Source organism: Anguilla rostrata, chromosome 1, assembly GCF_018555375.3.
Source record: "Anguilla rostrata isolate EN2019 chromosome 1, ASM1855537v3, whole genome shotgun sequence".
NCBI lineage: Eukaryota > Metazoa > Chordata > Actinopteri > Anguilliformes > Anguillidae > Anguilla > Anguilla rostrata.
Window position 1 is genome coordinate 40,476,387 of NC_057933.1, and position 26,533 is coordinate 40,502,919.

A 26,533-nucleotide genomic window follows, 5' to 3' on the forward strand; every position below is an offset into this window, starting at 1 on the left:
AAATACCATTACCGTTACGAGCGTTACGACAACCTTGTTATTTCTTTTGTTATCTCTAGTGGTTTGCTTCAAAGTGTGAAGAGTCTACGCTTTACAATGGTATGCAGCTTATAGCATTGCACCTTGACTCAATGGCCAATAAAAGCAATTATTTAATTATTAATTGATTAATTAATTATTATAAGGTGCCACCATCTAATTTGATGACCATTGAGCTTTAAGGGTTTATGGCCTTGTTAGGCAGCCAATTAAGCAGGAAAAACTGCATAAAATGCATTTTTCTTGAAATAATTTTCTTGACCTTTTGCACACTGTTAGTAGTTAGTCATAGCTTCATCTCTACATATTTTAGGACTTTAAGCTTATTGTTTAGGTACATAGCCACGATAAGCAGTTTTTTTTTATTTTTTAGAGCATCCCAGTTTCGTTTTGTCAGTGAGGCCCCTGGGGTCTATGGCACTTCCATGTCTCATTGGCCACAAAGGTCTGCAGCAAGACCTAATTGCTCACAGCTTGGCCTTGTTTATTTTCAGTGGAAACCAGTCATACAAATGACTCCATCAAAGCATATAAGGATTAAATTTAATTATTTATATATTTATTTAAACCAAAGCTTTAAATCGATCACCTGATCTAAATCCAATTGAGCATGCACTTCACTTGCTGAAGAGGAGACGGAAAACAGAAACATGAATATTCACAGCTTATACAACGGCTTGGCTGAATACACAATTCTGATTGGCTGGGAGGTGTGCATTATTTCTCCATAGACATCCGGCTATGAAGTAACACACGCAAAAGCTTAATCATGGTTATAAACAAATTCACATCAACAGTCTGACCAGATAAAATGAACATGACAATGAACATTTTTTGTCATAAATTGCTAGACACCTGTTAATATATCATACTTGCAACAGTGTTAACATCCACTGCCAACTCAAGCATAGACAGCTTGTCGTCCACGAATGACTGTAGAGAGTAGCTAGTCTAGTTATAGCTTGATTTAGGGTTGCCAACCATCCCATGAAATACAGAATTGTTCCGTAAGTTGAAAGTAAATGAATTGAACTCACACAGGACACATCTTGTTCCATAGCTTTGAGAATGATTACATTTATAGTTTAGCCTCTGTTTTGAATATAATTCAATATTTGATGATAAAAAGTGAGACCATTTTGACCATAAAAATCCATTTAAAATATTTTAAAACCCAATTTTAATATTAGCAAGGTAATGTGAGTAATAGCGAACTTAGCATAAAGCTAGCTTTCTATCTAACCCAGTTGAGAGTGACCAGAAAGACACGCTCATTGCTAAGTGTTATAGGGTTTGGGAAATTTGCTGGAAGTTAGTAGGTCTAACGTTTCCATTGCAGTAGAATCACATATTTTGAAACAAATCTTTTGATTATACTGTAATTTATGCTTTTTGTCGGTCAGCCTTTGTATAAGCAGAATAATTACCAAGGGGCTGTGCATTATGCATTTTTAATCTACGTTTGTTTTTTTTAACCTCCGCAATGGGCATTCAAACTGCATAATGCACAGTCCCTTGGTCATTATCCCTTACATATACATCATGCCAGCCATTACTTTTCAAGATATATCTATCACAAATTGATAGTTTGTCCTGATTATGGTGCTAGAGGAAAGGTCATAGGTCACTAAAATTCATCTTGGGAACATGAATATGCGATTTCCATGGCAATCTGACCAATACTTTTCCATATGTTTGTCATGGACAAACTGACGGACTGATGGTCATAATTACGCAACCTCGCAACCTTTTACGCAAAGGTGAAAAAGGTCACTGAGAGAAATGAGAATATAGTTTATTTTGAGGCTCTTATTTCACTCCCTGGTTCATCCTTCTGCAGCTGCATCCTGTGATTTTGAATCACCTTGTTCATGGACCCTGTCCAATCACAGTGGAGGGGACTGGCATGTCACATCGCCAGAGCAACAGAGGGCAAGCATGGAGACTGTGTGGCCAGCCACTGATCACTCTATTGGAGACACCGATGGTAAGAGTGACAAACTACAAAGCTGGCCATGAAACTTTTTTTTTCGATCGATTATCAGAGACCATGTTTTTGTGCATATTTTTAATTTCTCAGTGCTATTTGTGATAAGTAGCACCTGAAACTAAGCAATTTCTTTGAAAAGGAAGTAGTTTTAAAGAAAATTTATTTATATTAATTATAATTACTACAGTTCAAATTGCATTCTACTGAAAAATGCCGCCAGTGTCTAACCTTGCAATGCATACAAAAACTGTGAATTTTTAAATATTTCTTCATATTTGGATCTCTACAGCACCACCATGGGGTTGGCTTGGGCTTAGCCATTAGGGCTGCAGTCTTCTTAATCCTATTGTCAGTGCTTATACCAAGTTTCATAACTTTGTGTGAAACGGTTATGGAATTTTTAGCATTTTTGTGAAAAGTCACGCCTGCTGAAAATTCATTCGATTGCCATATTTTGGCATAACCACAAGAAAAGTAATACCTATATAACGGTGTCTGAGATGAAGCAGAATACCAAATTTCATGCAATTTGGCCAATTTTTGTTTCAGAAAATTTGAAATGGTGGAAAATCCAATATGTTGGTTTTATGGTTCTTTGGGGCAGATTTGTTCTTTGTGAAGAGGGACATCTACGGCATCAAGTCTTTAGATCAAGTAGTGCAGAGTTATGATTGTTTAATAACTGCACTTTTAAATTACTATTATATTGCCCCCAAGTGGCCAATTGCCACCAAATGTGTTTGAATTGTCTCTGTAACTCCATAATTTGTAATTATTTGTAATTTGTAATCAAATGGTTCACATGGGGTTAAAGTGCAGATTCTCAGCTTGTATTAAGGGGTTTTAATACATTTTGTTTTCACCATGTAGAAACAAATTCTGGATGTAATGGCTTCAGAGGTGATTCTGGGTTAGTCAGATGTGTTCAATTGCTTTTTTAGTGTATAAGAGAGCTTTCAGTATCTAGTTCTGATTTTAGGCTTTTGATTGCCTTTGGAGTCAATTCTTGGCATTTGTCAGCATAAGGACCAGAGTTGTGCCAATGAAAGGAAGCCATTATGAGGCTGAGAAATATGAAGAAAAAAAACAGTCAGAGACATAGGCCAAACATTAGGCTTAAGAAATTATTATTGCAACAGCATATACAATACATGAACACAGAGGACCAAGTTTGAAGAAGTCTGCTGACTTTTTAAATGTAGAGCTAGCATTTTCATGTGATGGTGCTGGAGCTATGCTCACAACAAAAAAGCCCACACAAGAAATGAGCAACAAGCCCAACAAAGCTAGCACTGCCTTGACATTTTCATGCTGTTCCTCGTGCTGCCAAATGCAGATGTCAAGGCAGACTGTACTTTTGGGAGAAGGAATAGAAAACTTTAAATAAGGTTTTCATGCAAAAATATTTGTACAACAGATACATTATCAACAGTCATTTTTAACCTAAGATCATAAGCACATAAGAATACATTATGACAAAGTGGGTCATTCAGTCAACCTAGGATTTAGATTTACCAAAAGCTGAGAGAATATCCAGCACAGTGTCAGACCTGCACTGCACTTGAACTCTGTAAGGCTCTATTACATGACCTGGCAAGATATTCCAAGTATTGCAAAAGTATAACATCAATCTTCCTGGCATCAGTGCAGAATGTACCTTTATTGAATAATGCTCAACTTTTTTCCCTTGACAGAACTCAACCTGATAAAGCTTTAGTAGTTCATTTGTTAACCCCAACCTGTGTCCTCGATCCTCTCTTCTCTTCCATATTAGGTCACTTCTTGCTGTTAATGGCCACAGCAGCAGAGGCTTCGGGGAGCTGTGAGTTCTCCCTCTCCAGCCCGGTGCTCTCCGATAGTGGGCCACTGTGCCACCTGCAGCTGGCACGGTTTCAGCCAGAGTACAGCCACGGGAACTTGTCTGTTCGGATCAAACTGCTGGACTCCGCCTCAGTCATCAGTTCTCCAGCGCTCAGCCATCTAGAGCGGGATGTTGCCAGGTTGGCTAGTTCTTATCATTTACTCAGTAGCCACAACATTCTAACAATAACAACAATTGTTGTATTGCATCATCTTCAAGCTCTTTAGTATTTCATAGGTCTCGGTAATTCCACATACTTATCTTGATGGAAATCTTACACACTTATTAAGTTAATGCAATTTGATAGTTTTTTAAATAACATATAAAATAGCTTAAATACAGATCATTGTGTTTGATGAAAAAACTTTTTTGGACTGAGTCCTGTCTGGTATGGAGACAGTTGAGAGCTTTTGTGAAGCTTCTCTGTGGAATAGAGCAGTGCCATTGGCCTGTGAAAGGCTTAAAGAGGATGGTTGAATTTCAACAGTTTTTGGTATTATTTAAGTTTTTCTGTTTTCAACTGGCCCAGTTTTTGTATGCAGTAAAAGATATTTCAGATAATTACAGATGCTTCCTCATCTGCTGGCTTCACAAAGGCTAGTATAGGGCCATCAATGAGTTTGTGGGATTTCAATTCACTTAAGTAACTCCAACCAGCTTGTACAGTGACTTTCCCAAAGGTTGTACATATGAACACATGCATTTTATAGTTTTTATTTGGAATTATAAACATAAAAATCTGTGAATTTGGTGCTGTTACTTATTTCCTTCTCAGTTCAAAATGGCAGAAAAATTGCACCGGCCCAATTAGTCTTCACTAAAGAAGGAGCATACAATAAGAGCAACCAGCATCAGAATTGGCCCTAGCTATAATGGCACCCACGGACCAAGCTTCAAAAAGAAGAAATTGCTCAAGCAAAAAGTAGTAAACTGGTCCAGTAATAACTGTAGTGATGATGGACCAAATTAATATCATTACCCACTATTGTTACACCCCTATACATTGGTGCCTGGGGGAATTGCCCCCCCTTGACAGGACTGGCACTGACCAGTGTGTGTACCTGGTTGACACACTTCTTTGATCTCAGAGCAGCTCTTCTTTTGCAGATTGCATTTGTCCACTGCCTAACATTTGTGCAGATAAGCAAGGTTGTGAAAGCCAGCTGGAGATTTGGAGCTGGAAAAACTGCGTCTGTGTTATTGAACATGCACACACACAGGCACAGAGGCTACCAGGAGTGTTTGGACTATGCTTATTTTCAGAGCATATGCAATGAATTGTTCATGGCTAAATTCCATATTTCTGAAAACATTGGCTCCAACTAAGATTACTCTGTATCCACCAAAAAAAAATCTCTCACTAAAACCTAATACGTAGGTTCTATGGTCTAAGGATTCTGTTTCTTTGGGTGTGTCCTGACTCTGCCTTTCTCTGATGGGTACAGGGAACAATGGGAGGTGCTTGAAGCACACATTGGCCAGCTTGAGGAGCCGTTTCAGGTGACATTGCTCTACTCCTTTTGCGGGGAGGAGAGCGGGGTCACTTTGGCCATTGATTCTCTACAGCTGAAGAACTGCAACATGGGTAAGCCTCAGAGCTGGGGACAAATGGTGGTCATAGCTTCAAAACAAATGATTCTGCAATGTAGAAATGGCAAGGTTTACCCAGTCATTCTGTATGTTCAGATGGCTTTCCAAAGCTGTCATTGGTTGCCATTCTTACTGCCAGTCATTGTTGACTCTCACTGGCTGCTTTGAGACAGGTGACTGTGGGCTGAGGGTGGAGTGTGTGGATGATGAGTCTTTCCACTTTGATGTAGGCAAATATGAGGCACACAGAGACTGGCCCCTGGGGCACGAAACCAGAAAGAGAACATCAATCAGCCTACAACAGCGGATTTCAAACAAAATCCTGGGCCCCCTGTGTATGCTGGCTGTCCTTGTGACTACAATTGCAATACCAAACATTTAACAAGCTGTTCATTTTTCTTAATTAGGTACTACCCACTTACCCTCTTAAGCCACATTATATCAGAAATGGCTTTGCATGCCATGAAGCATAAGCTTTACATGTTCATATTGCAATTGTGGTAAGAACAATGACATACACAGGTGGGCCCAGGACCGAGTCTGGGAACTCCTGGCCTACATACAGTAATACTGGCATTCCCTGGAATTAATTGTAACCACTTTTCAGGCATAGGTATGCTACGATCCCTTTGCTGTTGAAACATATCATAATAAATGTCACCATTACTGTATTATTGTTTTTTCATGTGCGTGTGCTTTAACACTGCAGAACAGCAATATTTTTACATTTGAACACAGGGACACATTGTTTACTCAGTCAGTGTTAAAACAGTAGTACAGCATATTTTCACAAAAAACATTGTAGGTGCACTTTAATAGTGTAGGCAATACGTGGTAGTTTTGAATTCTGCGTAACTTAGTGTAGAACTTACAAATATTTGTTATTAATGATATTAGTGTGTTCTTGGCACGTGCAGGTTTTGTAATTTAAAAAACCTTTCAGGTCATTTTTAAACATTGAAATTTCAACTGTGTTACTACACTGACAATAGCTATGGTGAGATATTGACTTTACGTACCTGCCAAGTTCCATAAGTTTTGCAGAATTTTTTTGGCTTTTATTTCTGTTTCCGTCAAATTAGCCTACCCATTAAGCAAAGTTGTTAGAAGTGTTGACAGCTGTATCAAAGTCTCACAAGTGGATTTCCATGTGTCTATGGGAAATAAGGCCTTCAGAGATTTTGTGATAATGTCCTGCGTAAACAGTTTCTTTATTTGTTGTCTTCCAGATTCCATGCCTCTGGGGTCCCACTGTTCATTTGAGTCAGGCCTGTGCGGATGGTCATTGTCTGGTGACCCCTACCCTTGGACACTGGTCAGTGGCAAAGAGTTGGCCACCAGTGAGGACCTCCTGGGCACAACTCTGCAGAACACTGAAGGTAAAACTCAAGTGGCAACCAGGGAGGTCACGGGTTCAAATTCCAGATGGGATGCTGTTTTAACCTCTGGCTACACAAGTTATAATCACTACATCCTGAACATAGCATGCTATTTGTCACAATGTCCATATTGAGGATGTGCCACCTCCATTGATCAATATATAATTATTTAGTCTTATTTTTCACCAGGTCTCCCTTGTAATAGAGATTCTGTCTCAATGGGACTCTCCTGGTAAAATAAAGGTTATAATTTAAAAAATGAGAATACTCACTGCTGCTGTAATAATAATTTGAGACAGCATGATTTATTTGTCCAGCTTTATGGCTATATTGACTGTTAACAGGGACATAGTAAAGGCTTTCTCCCTGTAAGTTAACATTTTGAGAAGCTACAGTTTCTGTTTTTGCTTGGATATGGAGTGTAGGGAATATTTGAGTATAAGTGTGGATGCAGAGACAGTTCCCCACATTTCTTTCCACAGTACTCAGATTTCATGAAAACCTGTGGTTTGGAGTGCTTCAGTGGGATTTCATTCCCAGATTCAGAATCTCAAAGCAGTGACTGAAATAACTTCTCAATTAAACATTGAACCTCTCAAGGTAGTATTTATATGATTTACTGTAGGTTAAATATACTTTAGTATCACACACTTTAAAATAACTAATGTAGAGATCTGTGATTTTTTTAACCACACAAATTCGTTGTGTAGTTTATTTCTCGGCCTTTTGTGTTGTTGTTCAACTTGTTGTTCAGTACTCTAGTTATTAAATGTCAGGCAGAAGAGGCCATTTATATAGTAGTGGAAAACTTTGTTTAAATTCACATGGTGTTTATGCCACAAAGACAAATAAAATAATATAAAACATTATAGTAACATCATTGAAAAAGATATTTAAAAAATAAGTCAAAAGAGTCAACAGGTTTTTTGTTCAATCTGAAGTCCAGAGTTCAGCATCTTTATTATTCTTATTCTATTATCCTTATTATTTGTCCATTATTATTAGTCTAGTTACTAGATTGCTAATAATGGTCTGATTAGTTATTACTTTGCACATTGTTTTCTATATTTTTGGCTTAACTACACAAATTCACATTAAAAAATGGTTTTGTTTTAGGTGACACGTTTTCTTTAAAAACATCATGCATAATCGATTTCATGCATTTTAAATTCTGAATGGTTTCTTCCTCCACATAACTTGGGCATATTTTAGTGGTTGCAAAAGAACTCCATTTAATAACACAGACTGGTAGTCTGCCAACAGATATGAAACAAGCTGTATCCCTTAAATTTTCAAGGAAAAATTCTTTAGAATATAAGGCTTTGGAATGAATATGTTAATGCATGTCTCAGCTTCTGTGAGGGCAAGGCTTTTCAAATGTATTATGCCATCATAAAGATGATTTTTACCTTGTCACACCTGAGGTCACTTCCTGTTCCTGAGAGTGAGGTCCAGTGAAACAGGAGGTGTGGCCCTGGCTCAGAGCCCCCCTCTCCCAGCAACAGTTGGTAGTGGGGACTGTCAGGTAAGATGCGTTTGTGGACAGAAAGAGAAACATTCACAGCAAGCAGCAGACATAAATAGCCTGGTTAATAGCTGAATGCCACCAGGGGAGATTGAGACACAAGGATATAATCCACATGTACACCCCAAATTGAATTATGCTGTGTGTACATACCCACACCTCGTCATCCAGGGGCATAGTTTTATAGTTTCACAGCTACGACTTTGTTCTGTTTTTCCACCTGTCTAGTGTCTGGGTCTCACCAGTCACCTGTCTTTGTCTTGTGTCTGGGTCTCACCTGTCACCTGTCTTTGTCTTGTGTCTGGGTCTCATCTGACACCTGTGTTTCTCCTGTGTCTGGGTCTCATCTGACACCTGTCTTTCTCCTGTGTCTGGGTCTCATCTGTGACCTGTGTTTCTCCTCTGTCTGTGTGCTGGTACCGGTGCAGGTGCAGTTCTTCCTGTACCTGTTTGGGGAGTTTAACGGCACAGTGTCGCTGTCAGTGGAGGAGAATGGGACGACCGCGGCCCCTCTGGTGTGGGAAAGGACGGGAAGCTTTAAGGACAGCTGGCTGGATGTAACCCTTCTGTCAGACTTTCTGAACAGGTACACTGCCTGCTCTGTTGGTGGAAACTGGTGTATCACTGGTTTTTGAATGAAGAGGAACACCATACAGCCAGGTTGCACAGAGCCTCACTTTGTTTATAGGCAGCTTTTAATGGTGAAACACACTGCCACTCCACTTCGTTTATGAGGACAGACAGATGAACAAATGCATATGCCAAATGCAGTAACATTGGGGCAAGCATTGCATACATCTTGGAGTATTTCACAAACTCTCCTGATTATTTTTTTCTGCATTGTGAGGACAGGAACAACATAGAGGCTTTCTTGTATTCCGCTGTCTGAATTTGTGGCCTTCCTGTTGACATCATATTGTAGTTGCCTTTGTTGCTCTGTGCTGTCCTCCTCTCTCAAACCATTCCTGCAAACAGTTACTTCTATTTGGCCCTGGTTTAAAGTCAGACTTCAGCCTGGGCCTGACAGCAGGAAAGTGCATTATTCATGGTATAATAAATTTCGAAAATGGTATACACTTCAGTCTGTCTAAATATGAATCTTTGAGCCTTTGTTGCTTATGGGTAATGCACTGAAAGTAATGTTGTTTCCTCAAATTACATTTTGTGGGGTAAACATCATTGAATCAAACAAATATGAATGCATAAGTTGAACGTAAAATAGTTTTTTAAATTATTTTTTTCATATAAAAAATTTTGCCCTTGTATAAACCTTGTTTGTTGTTGCTTGCTGGATGCCCAGTGACATACTGTAGTATACAGGAGGGTTATACACTTCCTTTCCTTCCTTTCCTACAGCTTCCACATGAGCCTGAGTGTCCTGTGGGAGAGCAACTCAAATGCAGACATCGCTGTTGATCAGATTGCCCTCTCAACGTCTTGCTATGACACAGGTAAGCACCTCCACAGGATTCCAACCTCTTGTACCCAAGGGGCTCTATGAGGGTTTATCACTGGCCAGTGTGCTGAGTGTGACTGGTGCATTGATAGCTCATTCAGGCCAGTGGTTTTCTTTGGCCTCTCAGAAATGAGCTTCATTCCAGAAACTAGCGCTGAACAGAGCTCAACCCATGATCACAAACATCCTCAGTGATATGTAAAAGCTCAGCATGTCTACAGCCCTGCTGGGCCTGCGGAAGTGAGCCTAAGAGTCTTTTACAGTAGTTTCCCATTTCAGGCACAGCGCCCCGCAGTATAAAGGTAATCACGGCCCCACATGGTGCCACGGGTGGCCATGGTATATGGTAGCAGGGCAGGCGGGATCTCTGTAGCAGTGTATATGCATATTTAGACATGGCAGGCAGACAGCAGCAGACAGCAGGCAGCTGATAGTCAAAGGCCTGATTTTTCATCACTGTAATTTGGCCTTTGCAGATCTGGGCTTTTAAATAACTGCCTCCATCATAAGCTTGTATATAATATTTCATATTTGCCTGTCTATTTCAGGATGTCCTACAGTCCTGCCAAGGTTTATAGGGCTCTTAGTCTTGATAATTTCTCTCTGAAGTCTTTTCTAAGCTATTTCCATCATTATCATATCTAGTCACATATTTTTTAGCTGCTTGAGACTTTTGGTTATTTTGTTGACTTCTGTGCAATTTATTCTTGGTTGCCCCCTTTCCTATTCAAGATCAAGACCCAGTGTTCCTGAGACACAGATTCTTCCATGACATGGACGACAGTGATGACTTGGACTTCTTCAGCCCTCTCCCAGAACCCTCTGCATCAGGTACCACGCCTCTCTTCTAGAATGGCCATACTGGACTCGATGGCTGCAGGTATAACTCAGCCATAGCATCATTTATCCTGCTCCTGCCTAAAGGCTGAAGCTAAGCAAGTGGGCTTTCTTAGTACTTGGATGGGTGATCTCCTAGGAAAAAGAGTTGTTGCTGGGAGTGGTCTTGGTGGGCCTGTAGGGGGAAATCGTCCCTCTAATTAAATAAACCCCAATGCCCCAGTGCAGTGATGGGGTTATTGTGCTGTAGGAGATGCCATCTTTCAGATGAAACAAGGCCCTGACTCACTGTGGTCAATAAAGATCCCATGACACTTTCACAGCTTGCCACCTAATCATCTCCCAGTTTATTTGGCAAAAAAGTGTTCTCTCCCTCTCCACCTCAGCTTATGTGGTGAGCAATCTGGCGCAAAATGGCTGTCGTGCATCACCCAGGTGGGTACTACACATTGGTTATGGCTAATGTGTGTTTCCCCTTCATCACTGTGAAAAAACACTTTGAGTTTCGGGAAAAACACTATATAAATGTAATTATAACTGGAGAAATATTGTGACACAATATTCACAATTTAAATATGAGTAAATGTACCTGTTTATGTCTTTGGGACATAAAATGTGTGTCTTAGCAGATCTTCATGCTGGTCCATAAATTTTGCTTTTGCTAAAAGGGGGAGTTGCATCTAGATCTAATATGGCCTCATTTTCAATATGCATAGATTTGTGCATTTTCTTATTACAGTTATTTGTTTGAGAGATGTTCTTAAATGGTACTTATTATTTAAACATTTTTCACACATTCTGTGAAGTCAAACATCTTTGAATTTTACAGGAGTGATCCAGGTTCAACACCCCCCACACTGATACATGTTCACTGTTCACTGAACTTCAAAGCTACAATGCCAGTACGCTAAACTCTACACACATCTGCACCTGTCCGAGACACTGACGAAATTAACTTCTTGAAAAGTGGCCTTGACATACATTAATTCAGTTCAACTGTCCAATGAGGTGGTGTAATTTCAGTTGGTCCTTTCTGCACCTGTCCTGTGTTTGTGTGTCGCTTTATAAAGAGAATCTGATATGAGCTCTAATCCCACTTTGCTCTCTGTTCTTCTCTCACTTCTCTTTCAGAGGTGTCCTTCATGACCTGGTGGTTCACCTCCTGTGGTGCCAGTGGTCCTCGGGGGCCCACACAGGCCCAGTGTGACAACGCCTACCGAAACACCAATGTCAGTGTCACTGTGGGCAAAGATGGGCCATTCAAGGGGGTACAGATGTGGAGGGTGCCCGCAACCAACCATTACATGTGGGTAACTGAGCCAACCATTACATGTGGGTAACTGAGCCAACCATTACATGTGGGTAACTAAGCCAACCATTACATGTGGGTAACTGAGCTAACCTTTACATGTGGGTAACTGAGCCAACCTTTACATGTGGGTAACTGAGCCAACCTTTACATGTGGGTAACTGAGCCAACCTTTACATGTGGGTAACTGAGCTAACCTTTACATGTGGGTAACTGAGCTAACCTTTACATGTGGGTAACTGAGCTAACCTTTACATGTGGGTAACTGAGCTAACCTTTACATGTGGGTAACTGAGCCAACCTTTACATGTGGGTGGCAGCATAGATATTACTATTGACTGACCAGATGGTTCACCAGCAGCTCTATTTATACTTACATTATTTGTCTTATTGTTTCAGCGCTATGTTTTCCCTTCACATAGCTACATGAAGCTGGCTAACTTTAAGCATTTAATTGCCAGCTAACAACTGCCTATCTGAAGTATTGTTAACCGTGCACTTGACGAATAAACTTTTTTGATTTAATTTAATCACTCAGCTAACTCCAGTAAATAGACTAGATATGTTATATAATGTTATTAATAGGCAGTAAGCAGCTTGCTTTGGAACAAAAGTACTGTAGCAGTGTCTGTCTATGGCATTGACTGCAAATGTCAAAAAGTTTTATCCACAGCAGACACACACCAAATTTGTCTTCAGCTTGGGGAATGCAATAAAAATAACAACCAATTTGTTTTGCAGGTTCCCCAACCGCAGCATTTAACCACCTATAGAAGCTTTGTAACGTGTAGCTAAAGTTTTTTTTCGTTGTCAGCTGTACTGTTGCAGACAGGCAAGGCAAGATTGGGTTTTAATTCCATATGCGGTACTATATATAGTAAATATGTTTATACAAGACTAAATGTTGTTCAGATATGCCCCGATATCCCTCATAAAATTAATGTATACTTTTTAGTAAGAAAGTGGCCATAATCATACAAGAAAACACACATGACTTGTTAAATACAGAATAACACCTTGTGAACAAAATATAGTAAACACTAATGCTATTATGCTAACATGATAGAAGCAAGGAATGAAAACGTAACATGTTGATCATGTAAGAATTTACCTTTTTTTGTGTGTCTCTCCCCAGTGTACTCATTTTGCAGCAAGTACTCTTGGTGTGTCTCTCTCCAGTGTACTCATTCTGCAGGGAGTACTCTTGGTATGTCTCTCTCCAGTGTACTCATTCTGCAGGGAGTACTCTAGGTGTGTCTCTCTCCTGTGTACTCATTCTGCAGTGAGTACTCTTGGTGTGTCTCTCTCCAGTGTACTCATTCTGCAGTGAGTACTCTTGGTATGTCTCTCCGCAGTGCACTCAGTCTGCAGTACGTACTTGCTCTCTGTCCACCTTTAGCTTTTTGCTTCTGTACCCCACTTAGGATCTCTGCTTATGGGGCAGCAGGGGGAAAAGGAGCCAAGAACCACAACAAACGCTCCCATGGGGTCTTCATCTCAGCCATCTTTCCCCTGGAGAAGGGGGATATCCTCTACATTTTGGTTGGGCACCATGGCGAGGATGCCTGTCCAGGGGTGAGCATGCGAAGACCCTGAAGGGTCTGATTCCAGCTGGCCTGTGGTTCTTTCCAAAACGCAACCTGTATACTTTTTAGAATCTGCTTTCACACATAGAACATGTAACATCGCCATACTAACTTTCTACGCCAACTCTAGTAGCTATGGAAAAGTGACAGTGCCAATAATTGTTGTTTGAACAAGTAGCTATCAAACACTCAAAAAGACCAAATGATGGGACGGAAGTAGATCTAGAGCATAACCAAGATCAATAGATTCCCAGATTGTTTGGTCTTTGGCTTTCTAGCCAGTGTGCCAAGTAAAATTATGTAGCTTGCGAATGAAGAAAAAAAAATAACAGGCAATGTCCTACAACCTTTTTAATGTGCATGCACACATATGGGAATTTTAGAAAATTTGCACACTTGATCCATTAATGTCATCGCTTTGTTCTCAGTAATATCGAAACACTAATATCGAACATTTCCGTTAATGTTGATTGGTCTTGAGCTGGAATATTACAAGAGAAACTTGTCCAGAATGGCAACTCCTGCTCTTATTCTGGGTAAATTGAAAAAGATTTCTGGGCAAATGTATTCACTTCCTTATGCCTTATGTTCCTCCCCCCCCGCCATGCCCACCCAGAGGAATGCCGTGACACAGCAGATTTGCCTGGGGGAGTCTTCAGTGATTGAGGATGGACGTGGAATGTCAGAGTGGGCTGGGGGTGGAGGGGGTGGGGGTGGAGCTACATATATCTACCGGGTAAGAGTCTCTGCCACACAATCCCCTGTGACTATGTCACAAATGGAGAAAGAAAAAATATGCGAAGAAACGTATTTAAAATCTTGTCATCTTGTACAAGATGCTCCATAATACATGATTTGTTATGTTCATTACATTATCAGTGTTGGGTTGATGAGTCTGTGTTTATTGAAGCAAGACCGCCAACTGTGATAGCTCATTAACCAGCTAATTAATTTTATTATATTAAATCATCTCTGGCCCATTTTTTCCCACTACCAAAAAGGAATCTTCTGCTTAACATACAGTATGACTTTGTTGGTTGCCCCATTATGAATAATTAATAACCTGTTTATTACTAACAGTAGGACTACATTTAACCACTGCAATTAGTGAAACCCAAGCAGTGTTCACAACAGTTTGCCTTCGCAGCTTCAGGACGGGGTCATGGTGCCCCTCCTGATCGCTGCAGGTGGGGGAGGAAAGGCCTATTTAGAAGACCCGGAGACCAGCCAGGACCACATTCCTCTGGAGCTGTATGAGAATGACACAGACGCAGCTGGCACCAACGGCAAGACCGCCATCGCAGGTTTGGCCCAGCTCCTGTCCAAATGCTTCCGCTTCTCAAACATTCCCTCAGATATTTCCCCCAGAACAAACAGCTCATATGAGAAGATCGCATGAGCAAAAACATTATCATTTGCCAGGCATACTTGTTTCCTTGGGCAAGTTGCCTAAAACTATTTAAAGCTGGTTTAAAGCATTACACCAGTTTTATTTTGCTTGTAAGATTTGAGTATTACTAATCAGTGGGGTGCATACAATTGCCTAAATATGAGACCAAAAAAATACGCCTTCTCACCCGAGGGGCCTCATTTATAAAATGGACTGACGATCAATTTTGATCTTAAGTATGACTTACACAGAAAACCACGTATAAGTAGTTATTTATAAAACCTTACTGTGATGTGGAAATGGTCTTATCTCTACGCAAAGTCTGGACTTGACGTAAGTGATTTTCCTGCTGGTTATGTAGGAATATTGCAGTTTGGGACGCATATGCGTCCAAGCCAGTGGTGAAAAAGCATTAGCTTTTTGCTGCCCGACCTCGTTCACTGCAGCGGCGACACACTCCCAAGCTACCTGTTTGGCTTTATTTGTCAACCCACTATTTAGTCCACCGAATAGTACGTGTTGCTTGTCTTCAATCTCCTCTACCATCGCCGTGATCTCATCTTCCAAAAAGTTTGCTTTTCTCTTTTAGTTCATGGTTATTCCTGACTAAAACCTCATTTGTGCTAGCATTATATAAGGGGAAATCGCTGATTGTAAGGCACATTCAGGTGTTAATTTGAGATTTATAGATCACAGGTGCGTAAGTTACAAATGGGCTTCTTAGAACCTGCTTTAGCAAGGTTTTTTATGCTCAGTATCTTTTATGAATCGAACATAAGCACACGTTTGGAAATGATCTTAAGACAAAGTCCAAGTATAAATTTAAGAACTTTTTTATAAATGAGGCCCCTGGCCTAACTTTGATCATTTGACACTTAAATTCTGCAACTGGATAGCATTAACCACCAAGACATTTCACACAGGATCTCAGAGTTGCAATGATGTGCGGTGCCTATGAAATGTTATACAATTTTATTTTCCATTCTTCTAGTTAAACATTTGTCTAAATGTAAGTTTCACTCTCCTCCTTTCATCTTCACCGTGAAAGCTTCATTCACTCTGTTTTTCCTCCAGTAAACCAGTAAACTATTTATGTCAGCTAATGTTATAAAATATAAAAGATTTTTTATAATATGAAAGAGTTCCACTTGAAAATACATGATTGTCATTATTTTGGTATAAATGTATACCAAATAGTTAGCACTCAATTTTAATTGAAATATTTTTTTACACTTCTGACATGCTCAGTAATGACAAATTTGGCTTTTTAATACATTTTTTAATACATCAATAAGTGTTTTACCAAGATCTCATAGACAGCCTATAAAGTCCACTGGCTCGATTGACAGCAGATGTGTATGATTGATTTTGAAGATGACAAGAATATGAATGTCATTGTACATGTTTTTCTTCATAACTGGAGCAGAGTTTTTCACAGCCAGGTCACCAGGAATAATTTTCCTAAATGTTTCTGTGCTCTCATAAATCAGAGCACTACACATATCATAGTAGGTGTTTGTATTATCGTCTGCAGAAAATGAAAATGCTTGTTTTGTTTTTGGCTAATTTGGCCATGTATGTAAGACTTATTCCACAGTATGAAAGCTTTATGCAACCACAAAATGTAGATGACTTGCTGAAGTTAGATCAGATTAAATCATAGACCTTTGGCTATGTTATGCAGCTGGCCCCACATCATTATTGACTAGTGATTGGTTCTCCCTCTTGACCTTTTTAACCCATAACTAGAATACACATGAGGCATTGCACTGTGATTTTAAGATTTCTGTGACATTCTGCACTTCGGGCATCTCCACAGCTGAGACTGGCAGTCATGTTTGAATCTACAATTATAGCAGTGGCAAAAGGCAACACAGATGAGCCTACCAAATAAATGAATTAAATTAGAAATTAGTCCCTCAGCAAAAGAGAAAAACTTCATAAGAATATATCAGATTTGGACTGATGTGTGTAGACTAATCTCATACAAATGTGGAATGTGTCTGTCTTCTTCAGGTGGGGGTGGGGGTTGGAGTGACAGGTCCAGTACTCCTTGGGCTGGAAAGTCTCTTCTGGAGGGGGCAGAAGGAGGGTCCTCCTGCCCCCAGGCATTGTCCCATCTAGGCTGGTCCACCTCCGGTGGGTTCGGAGGGGGTGGTGGAGCTTGCACTGCTGGAGGAGGTGGAGGTGGATACAGAGGTATGCACGAGCACACACACAAAGTTCGCATTCTTACAAACCATAGAATGATAGAATAACACACATACAGGCCATGTCTGAATACTGTATAGTAGACATTTTTGATTCTGGTAGCAATAAGAAAGTGCATGCACATTTTTAGCATACTGCACATGGTCACGCTAAACAGCACATAGTAAGTAGTATGCGGAGTGGTTATTACCCAGTAATTTAAGTATACAGTATATTATATTGGTATTTTTACACAGCCATGTGTGCATACAGGCACATGTATTCAGACAGAAGCACACACACAATGCACATACATACATACTGACATACGTATAAACATACATACATACATTCTGTATGTACATACTGTACATACATGCATACCCACACATACAGACAAGCTTGATTGCGCAGAAACATGCATGCATTTGTCTGTCTATCTGAGAACACTGGTTATTGTCATAACTCTCAACACTTATAAACAGGCTTTTCCTGGGCCCAGGAGATTTCTGTCCGTCATGAGAAAGAGTGGTTAACAGGATGGTACCTTTAGTGGCCTTTTGGTGTGTAATGCATAATGTTTTGGTGTACTGAGGCAATCAGGTAATTAGGCTATTAGGTAATATGAACAGATTTAGGCCATACACACATTCAGGCACTGCTCTCTGGTGAATGTTTTTCCTCCAACGGGAATTTGATGGTGAAAGAGCAACTCTTGATACAGTAAGTGTGAAGCAATGTGTAGCCTGATGTCAGAGGGGAGCCCCACACCCTAAATGTAAACAGGATAGGCTATATGGCAAATAATGCTCGGTCATGATGATGATATGTGGGCCAATGGTATGAGTTTGTGAAATGGTGTGATTTTGTGTCATTTCCTAGAGGTAAGTAGTGTAGCTTATAATCTCTACTCCAGAGTGGTTTCTTGTTTCACACATTTTCTGGACTCAGGCGGGGATGCTGCAGAGACGGATGACATCACAGCAGACGGACAGGCTGGGATTTCCTTTGTGCACCCCATGGGAGAAATATTCCTGCAGCCATTGGCTGGTGAGTCTTCAGGCCCCTGTAGACAAAGATCTAAACAGACACAGATAGGAACAGGTATATGTCAACAGCAACTTTTTTTGGATATGTAGTATATCCAAATTGACCCACTTTTGTTGTTCTCTTAGTTGTTGTTGTTGTTCTTCTCAAATTTAACTCCTCCCTCCTCCATGCATATATAAGGGCATGTACACAAGAACTAGAAAGAAGCTTGTATCAATTGTGTTAACACTTTTTCATTCATATGAAAGGTTTTTTTAAGCAAATATACAGTATATGTAACATGCAGCATGTGAATAAATCCTTTGAAAAGTTTGATTTTGTTTTTTAATTAGTCTTGTCTCTTGTATTGCTCTCTTCATTCCCAAGTCAGAGGTGACTTCTGGATGAAATACAGAAGTGCTGAAGAGTGGTAATACTTGTCACAAAAAATAATTTGACAAAACCCTTAAGAATATAACATTATGCACCAATCACTGAAACTCTTGCTTATTCAAAGCAATGACTATAATGGTCATTTGAATTTAGACAGATGCTATTGATGCTATTTTGCAACTCAACACTATAGCATCCTGCTAGTCGAAGGACGGTCTTTAAAAGAAAGTAGGTGAGGAATAGTTCTGCTGCTAACACACCACTGTAGTTCTGATTGGGAGAGAACTGGTGGATCAACTGCTGGCAGTACACCTATGACAGTCCAATAGAAGGTTGCTTGCTGAATTTTTTTAGAGGGGAAATGCTTATAATAATGAGGACAAAGGAGCTGATGTGCTCTCTATGAACAAGGAGAAGCATTTACACATCCTTATAGGTAACTTACATGGAAATATCAGGAATCCATTTGGTTGAATTCCTTTACTGCTTTTAAATGAAAATGCAAGTCAAACAGTTATAAGGGATAGTACACAACTAATTTTGAATAGCCTAAAGTACTGTACAATTATAAGTCTATAGTCTATGTTTTTATGGGTAGTACAAAAATTACACAATTAGATCTGCTTTACTTATTGTGAATAAAGATAACAGTAATATTCAGAAAGGTCCTGAGAGAGATTAAATGAATGCATGAATTTGCATGAAAACTAGTCGCCATAAATCCAATAATATGAACGTGCATATCCTAGGGTTGAAGTGATTCCACAGTTGCCTACTCACTGTTCCTCAATCAGTGGCATGTTGCCATATGCCATGGGGCCAGTGGTGCTGTGGTTGTTCTCCCAGTAACACATCATTTTTCTTCCTCAGTCATTTCTTTGAACTGAGGGAGGCATATGCAAATCCTAAAATAAGGAGCATGTCTCTGTCTGTCCTTTTCCAGTTATGGAAAGTCATGGGGAGGCAGAGATCAAGGTGCAGCTAAACTGTACTCACTGTCAGTCTCAGAGCTGCAAGCGGGATGAGGACACCAAGCTCATCCTCTGCCTCTGCCACGATGGGAAGGTGCTAGCAGGGGACAATGTCACCTGCACAGGTGAGTCCACTGTCGCACGCACCTGTGTTTCATCAGAAGTAGGAAACCTATCACATATGCACAGCCCTGTCAATAGCAATAAAGTATATTCATGTGGCAATGAAATGATGTACAATTTGTGGTTAATATAGTTTACGACTTAACTGTTTACTTAAATATGACCAAAATATTTAATGGTTTTATTCTTACATTCATCTTGTTGTGATATGGATTCAGCGCATGTAATGTATTTTGAATACTGTACTGTACCATAGGCATTGGTACCTGGTTGGTGTAGATGTCATTGCTTAGGTTAGAATGATTTCTGATGGTTTTTGAAAATGCCAAAAAAAAGCTGCTGCTGGCACCGTCAGAATTGAAAGTATGCAGCTACATGGCCATGATTGAAAGCCAACTCTGGTGACACCCTAAAATTTGCTAGAAACCTGTGGCATAAATGTTTTTTTTTTTTTTACTATACTTACTTTCAAAAACATTTCACAACAAAAAGCAGTTATTATGATATTTTTCATAGAAAGGAAATTACTAGCCCAGCAAAGTATCATGTAGAATTACTGAAAATCATTCTCTAATTGTGCTTGAGCAGTTCTCCCTTGACGTATAAACTGTACGTTTTAATCAAGCATATGTTTTGATCTGCCCCCTCTCCCCCCAGATCCCAGAGGCCTCGCCCCTGAGGGTCAGCTCTCCCTGCCACTTATCCTGGCTGTGGTGGCAACGACACTGGTGACGGGTGTGGTCCTGACCTGCATCAGCCTTATGCTGAGTAAGAGATTCTTCCAGTTCTGTGTGAACTCTGTCCCCTCCACCTTCCACCGGCTCTGAGGTTCCCCGCCCTGCCCTGCTCCATCTCTCTGATCACGGCCTGCATTCACTCATTCCAACCCTGTCTTTGGCACCTGGTCACACAACACATGACCTATCTCATATGATGTGTCCTTTTGGGGAACACTCAGCATGCAAGCAAACATGCAGTGGAAGGGGAATGGGCCAATGTCATGGCTTGCATACTGTAGATCAGCTCTGAGATCTGAACTATTCCACAGACAGGATGTGTGGCTTGTAGGCCTGTCCAGATCATGGTCATAGTGTATTTGTGACCATGAAAATTCAGTGAGTGTGATTGTCTGTGTCAATCACTACTGTTTACCAATCCAATCCACCCATGTGAGATTGGGGCGTTGGGTGACTTCGCCATCCCTGACCTTTTTAGCTGAAGGCATGAATGTTACTTTCCCACACTGTAGAGAAGATTTGTTTCATCCCAAGTTAGTTTCACAGCGAAGCACTGATGCAGTTTAGCTAAGGAAGTCATTTCTCTGAAGGAGCATAGCCTGAGATTGTTTAGTTTGGAGTGTTTAGGAATGAGAGTTGGCATGAATTGTGTTTCAGGGCTTGACATTTTTAAAAGCAGTCAGTGTGGGTTGTGGATTAAGTAATTCACTAGCCACTCAGAATTTATAACTAACAGCATATTTGTCTTTGCTTTCAGGCAGTAAAATGTACTTTTTTTGTGCTACTTTCACATTGAACCCCTATGAAAGGGCCACTAAAAGACAGCATTATCTGATGAGCTGAAATTGAAAACAAGGCATTTTCTATATTTTTTATGATCACAAGTTTGATCCTTCAAACTATTTGTGTGTGTGTTTGCATGTTAGGGTTAGAGTTAGGGTTAGGTTTAGAGGTTACGGAATGAATGTAAGTCAATGGGAAGTCCTCACAAGTATAGCAATACAAATATGTGTGTGTATGTGTGTGTGTGTGTGTGTGTGTGTGTGTTTGTGTTTTATATGCACACCAATATACAAAGTGAACAGTGTATTAAAACCAAAATGAACATAAAGACAAAGTTAAACAGCTTTGCTGAGATTTTGTAACATGTAAATTTAGGCTTTTACTATTTAGGTATGATATAGTTTATAAGTACTTTCTCTTACAATAGCAGCAAATTATCATTACCACAAATAAAGTGACAGGGCAATGATTTTCTTGTAATGACATCTGGAACTTCCAGTTAATTCATGCTTTCATCTCAAGATGCATCTAGAGCACGGTGTTACAGAAATGAAGTACATAAATGAACAAGGTCTATCTACATCTTCTTCTGCTTATTTCCACAGCAAAAGGGATGCAATCATTATGTTCATTACTGAGTCCCCCCCCCCCTTTTTTTAAAAGGAGAGCAGACAGGCTGCCCTCCTTTCGTATTTGTTCTTTTTTTATACAGTAATAAAGCAGAGAGAATAGCAGACAGAATACTTCAAAATGTGCCATGGCAGGGAAACAGGTAACCCTCCCATATATGGCTTGAGAGTCAGCCAGCATATGGACTGAACTACACTTCTCGCCCAACATGTCGGTCTTGATTTTTGCAGATTTTTTCTTTAGAAAATTTTACATTTGTGTCCTGCTAAGACGCCATCATCACCGACTCTTCAACCAGCAAACTTGTTATATCCAGATATCCTAACTGATACATTACAGACTAAAGACAAAAACTAGTTCCTATATGTAACTGTTAAATCAGTTGAGTCTGTAGGCAGCTAGCTACATTGTCCTAGCACGCTAAGACAAAACTTAGTCAGATTCATTCTGAGGGAACCCCTAGACTCCCATATAAACTGTCTTGGCAAATCAAAAACATACAACAAAACTGAATTATTATTATTTTTTTTTTTTAACTCTGTAAGTGAACTAAGGCTTTGAAAGAGAAACAAGACATTACATTGCTGTTGGCACACAAGAAAGAAATGCATTGTGGGAGGTTGTAAGTACAGTAGACAGAACAGGAGATTGCTGAGAATGTCTTGACTATTGAATTCCTTCTACAATTAAGACAAAGAACTACATGCTACAAAATTAATATGGGTAAAATTAGTCTTTAATAGAAGGGTAGCGTCCAACTCATTTAAAATATTTAAAGAAGGATTCTCCAAAATAGTGGCAAGGTCTGGTTTACTATGTACTGTAACTTACAGGACTGGATGTGTACAGAGTGAGGAAGGCAGCCATGATATATCGTTTAGCTGATATCCCTGTGGAAAATCCACTGGGGCAAAAGTCTTGTAAGCACTTGGGCATTCATTTTCTCAAGATATCCAGGCAGACAGCTCAATTGAAATAGGGACAGTTTTTTAAAGGGTCCTAACAGATGTAACTTCACTTCAGCACTTTATTGCAGAGGCAAAGTCAAAGACCTTTCTGACACAGTGATGGAGTCCAATAAGTTTGTTGTTGGCCTTTTGTTAAAGGGCGGTGCAAGAGTACCCAATATGTGTAGACTGTGTGTACCCAATATGTTCATAATAAAATAAATAATAGAAAACATTATTCTTCACACTGTACACTAAACCTCACTCTGCTTTTTATAATATTACTATATGTATTTTTAGTAACTGAGGATGCATTGTTGATGAAGTGCCTACAGTAATGCTTGTTTGATTACCTAACTATGTTACTCTGCACAGAACTGCTTTCAGGAATCACTAGGGAATTGAAAAAATACTGCTATTAACCTTGTATTATTTGTATAGACATTTGATAGTAATGCTTTAACAACAAAGGAATAATTATAATAATGTGTATTTTATTCTTGCAATTGTACAGGCTCCACTGACCAACATTTTAAAGACTGCTGCTATGTTGTTTCTGAAGTAGAGCTCGTCAGGTTAATATTTTTGTGTTTTTTTCTGGTAAAAGTAGGAGAGAGAGGGAATATACAAGACTTCTGACTATGAGTCCAGTGCAGACAGTAATGTAAAAGTCCACCTTGGTGTTATTCTGTCACCTCTTAGCACCACTCCCTTTTCCATCAGTGCTAACCCGGTATGGCCAACAAGGTGGGAGGCATTATTGGATTTTTTGACTATACATTTATTTGTGGTAATTGTAGTGGCAATTTTAGTGCCAAACTGTCTCATCAAGATAGTCTCCATAAAGATAGAACTATGTGTGTCTTTCATGGTAGACATACAGTGGGCTCCATACTGTTTGGGATAAAGACATATTTTTTCTTGATTTGGCACTTTACTCCACAATTTTCAATTTGTAAGCAAACAATTCATATGTGGTTAAAGTGCACATTCTCCACTTTTATTTAGGGGTATTTTTTATACACTTTGGTTGCACCATGTAGAAATTATAGCACTTCTTAGATATACACCCCCCCTCCATTTCAGGACACCATAATGTTTGGGACATATTATTGTTATAAAGTAGTAATGTTGAGTACTTTGCAAGCAATGACTGCTTGAAGTCTTTGACTCATAGGCATCACCAGATGCTGAGTATCTGCTTTAGTGATGCTCTGCCAGGCCTGTACTGCAGTCATCTTCAGCTCCTGCTTGTTTTGGGGACTAGTTGCCTCAAGTTTTTTATTTAGCATATAAAATGCATGTTCAGTTGGATTCAGATGGGGTGAATGACCTAGCCAGTAAATAATCTTTTGTTGCTTTTGCAGCAGTGTATTTGGGATCATTGTCTTGCTATAGGATGCACGCATTTACTTGAACATGAGATAGGTGCTTCTGTATACTTCAGAATTAATTTGGCTGCTTCTATCAGCAGATACATCAGCACTGAAGATAAGTAGGCCAGTACCTGTAGCAACCATATATGCCCAAACCATAGCACCCATACCACCACAGATGAGAGGGAGTGCTTTGGATCTTGGGCAGTTCCTCTTGGCCTCTGCACTTTTTTCCCTTTTGGCTCTTGCCATCACTCTGATACAAGTGAATATTGGTCTCATCTTTCCACGAGACCCTTTTCCACTCTGCAAGCTCCTTTATGTACTTCTTAGCAAACTGTAACCTGGCCATCCTGTTTTTGTGGCTAACTAGTGGTTTGCATCTTGCTATATAGCCTCTGTGAATCTTCTGCTGACAGTAGTCACTGACACATCAACACCTGCCTCCTGAAGAGTGTTTCTTCTCCGTCAAACAGATGTTTAGGGAGTTTTCTTCATTATGGTGAGAATTCTTGTCATCAACCTACCAGGACCTTTGCAATTATTGAGCTCACCAGTGCTCTTTTCTTCTTAAAGATGTGCCAAACAGTGGATTTTGATAAGCCTAAGGTTTGGGAAATGTCTTTTTTCTCATTTTTCAGCCTCAAAATGGCTTCCTTGATTTTCAGTGGCACAACTCTGGTCCTCATGTTGACAAATGCCACTAACACTCCAAAGACAATCAAAAGCCCAGAATCAAGACTAGATAACTGAAGCTCTCTTATGCCTGCGCTAAGGAAGCAATTGAACAGACTTGACTAATCAGGGACACCCATGAAGCCATTTGTCACAAACATTATGGAGGCCTGAATGGGCAGGCTATGTAAAAAAAAGTTTTGCAAATTCTACATGGTGAAACTAAAATGTATAAAAATGCCCTTTAATAAACGCTGAGAATCTGTACTTTAACCACATGGGAATTGCTTGATTACACACAGAGCCAAATTAAGATAAAATATGTCTTTGTCTCAAACATTATGGAGTTCACTGTAACTTGGCAAATCCTGATATCCACCCTAAACCACAGTAAATGTGGTCTCCATTATCTTTTGTTATATTGGTTTCAAACAATATGTATAAAAGTTTGTATTATTTCAGGATACGGTGTTCTAATCTTATCAAACAAATTTCCAGCAGGAAGCAATTACACTAAACATGTAACTTGCCTGTCAGGTAATTTCATAGTGGTAAAAAGGTCCATCCTTGTTCTCCTGTGGTGGCAGTAATGGGTAAACAGGTGATAAGAGGTTGATCTGTGATGATATAAAACACCTTACACTAAATGTAAATCATGTTGTGACTTGGCTTCAGCCATATATTGTATTACTGTGTTATGTGCTGAATAAAGCCTGTCTGTAACACAACCACATCTTCCTGACTGGAAGCAGTTCTGTCAGTCATTGTTCCAACAGTATTTTGGGGAAGTGATGTGGGGGGTGTGGGGTGGGGGTGAGGTTGAGGGCCCACCAATTCCTGTTGTTAAGATGAACAAGATGGGGAAATTTTGGCTATTCAAATGTAAAAGCAGTGAAGTTACTGTTCATATCAAAATATCTGAACTTCACTGGGAGAGGATCACATTTGTGACCTGCTCCAGTAAAAGAGGCACATGGTTCACACATTTAATTTTTGTTACAGTTACTGATAATCAAATTTCGAATGTGTACTTTTCTTAGAAATTCCAAAAAGGTTATTTTTACTGAGCTAGACAGGGGCTTGTTTCGTGAAAAATGTGATATGAAAGATAATATCTGTGAGATATAATTATTTATCTCTTTTTGGAATGTTTCACAAATAAATCTCCATTAAATTCCATGAAAATGTCTCAGAAAGCACAAGTATATGCTTCACATATTGGCACTTGCCAAGTTAAAGATTTGGTTGTTGAAGATTTAGTTTTAGGGGACATGTTTTGTTTTTTCAGTTTGGTACATATGTAATTGGTCTCGCACTGTTGGCATACTGTAAACATTTATTTGGTATTACTACTCTTCATTTAAATACATGGTTTGAAAGGAATTTTAATGACCAACTGGTGAAAATCCCTGTCAGAATGTTGAGGCTGTTTTCTTAAACTGTTCCATATCTTGCAAATTGGGTTGAATAAATGGCCCATCATTTCAAAGCTTGAACTCTTTTTTTTGGCCATGTGCCTCATTTTGCTGGATCTCATCACATTTTGTTCTCTGAGTCTTATGTGAAATATTCTTGTGTCAGAGTGCTGTGATTTCATTTGGGCTCAAAGTAATGAAGATAATGTCTCCTCCAGTGTGACTTCAGACTCATAGTCAATGTCAAGCTGATAAAATTTGTGACATAACCCACTTTGAGTATAGACCCCAACTCAGATGAG

The 26,533-nt window shown here is 39.6% G+C and overlaps 1 protein-coding gene across 1 annotated transcript in view; it reads left to right on the forward strand.

Annotated features, from left to right (window-relative positions):
* The first annotated feature begins 968 nt into the window (after positions 1–968).
* The window catches only part of ltk (leukocyte receptor tyrosine kinase), a 47,663-nt gene continuing 22,098 nt past the window's right edge, over positions 969–26,533 (forward strand). Inside the window, exons 1-17 of the mRNA XM_064332111.1 lie at positions 969–981; positions 1,880–2,026; positions 3,804–4,029; positions 5,336–5,475; positions 6,710–6,859; positions 8,284–8,384; positions 8,813–8,970; positions 9,741–9,835; positions 10,573–10,671; positions 11,809–11,983; positions 13,411–13,561; positions 14,189–14,308; positions 14,720–14,876; positions 16,979–17,161; positions 18,104–18,202; positions 19,518–19,670; positions 20,326–20,436. Of these exons, the coding sequence (XP_064188181.1) occupies positions 969–981; positions 1,880–2,026; positions 3,804–4,029; positions 5,336–5,475; positions 6,710–6,859; positions 8,284–8,384; positions 8,813–8,970; positions 9,741–9,835; positions 10,573–10,671; positions 11,809–11,983; positions 13,411–13,561; positions 14,189–14,308; positions 14,720–14,876; positions 16,979–17,161; positions 18,104–18,202; positions 19,518–19,670; positions 20,326–20,436 (2,278 nt within the window). The remainder of the gene's footprint in view (positions 982–1,879; positions 2,027–3,803; positions 4,030–5,335; positions 5,476–6,709; positions 6,860–8,283; positions 8,385–8,812; positions 8,971–9,740; positions 9,836–10,572; positions 10,672–11,808; positions 11,984–13,410; positions 13,562–14,188; positions 14,309–14,719; positions 14,877–16,978; positions 17,162–18,103; positions 18,203–19,517; positions 19,671–20,325; positions 20,437–26,533) is intronic.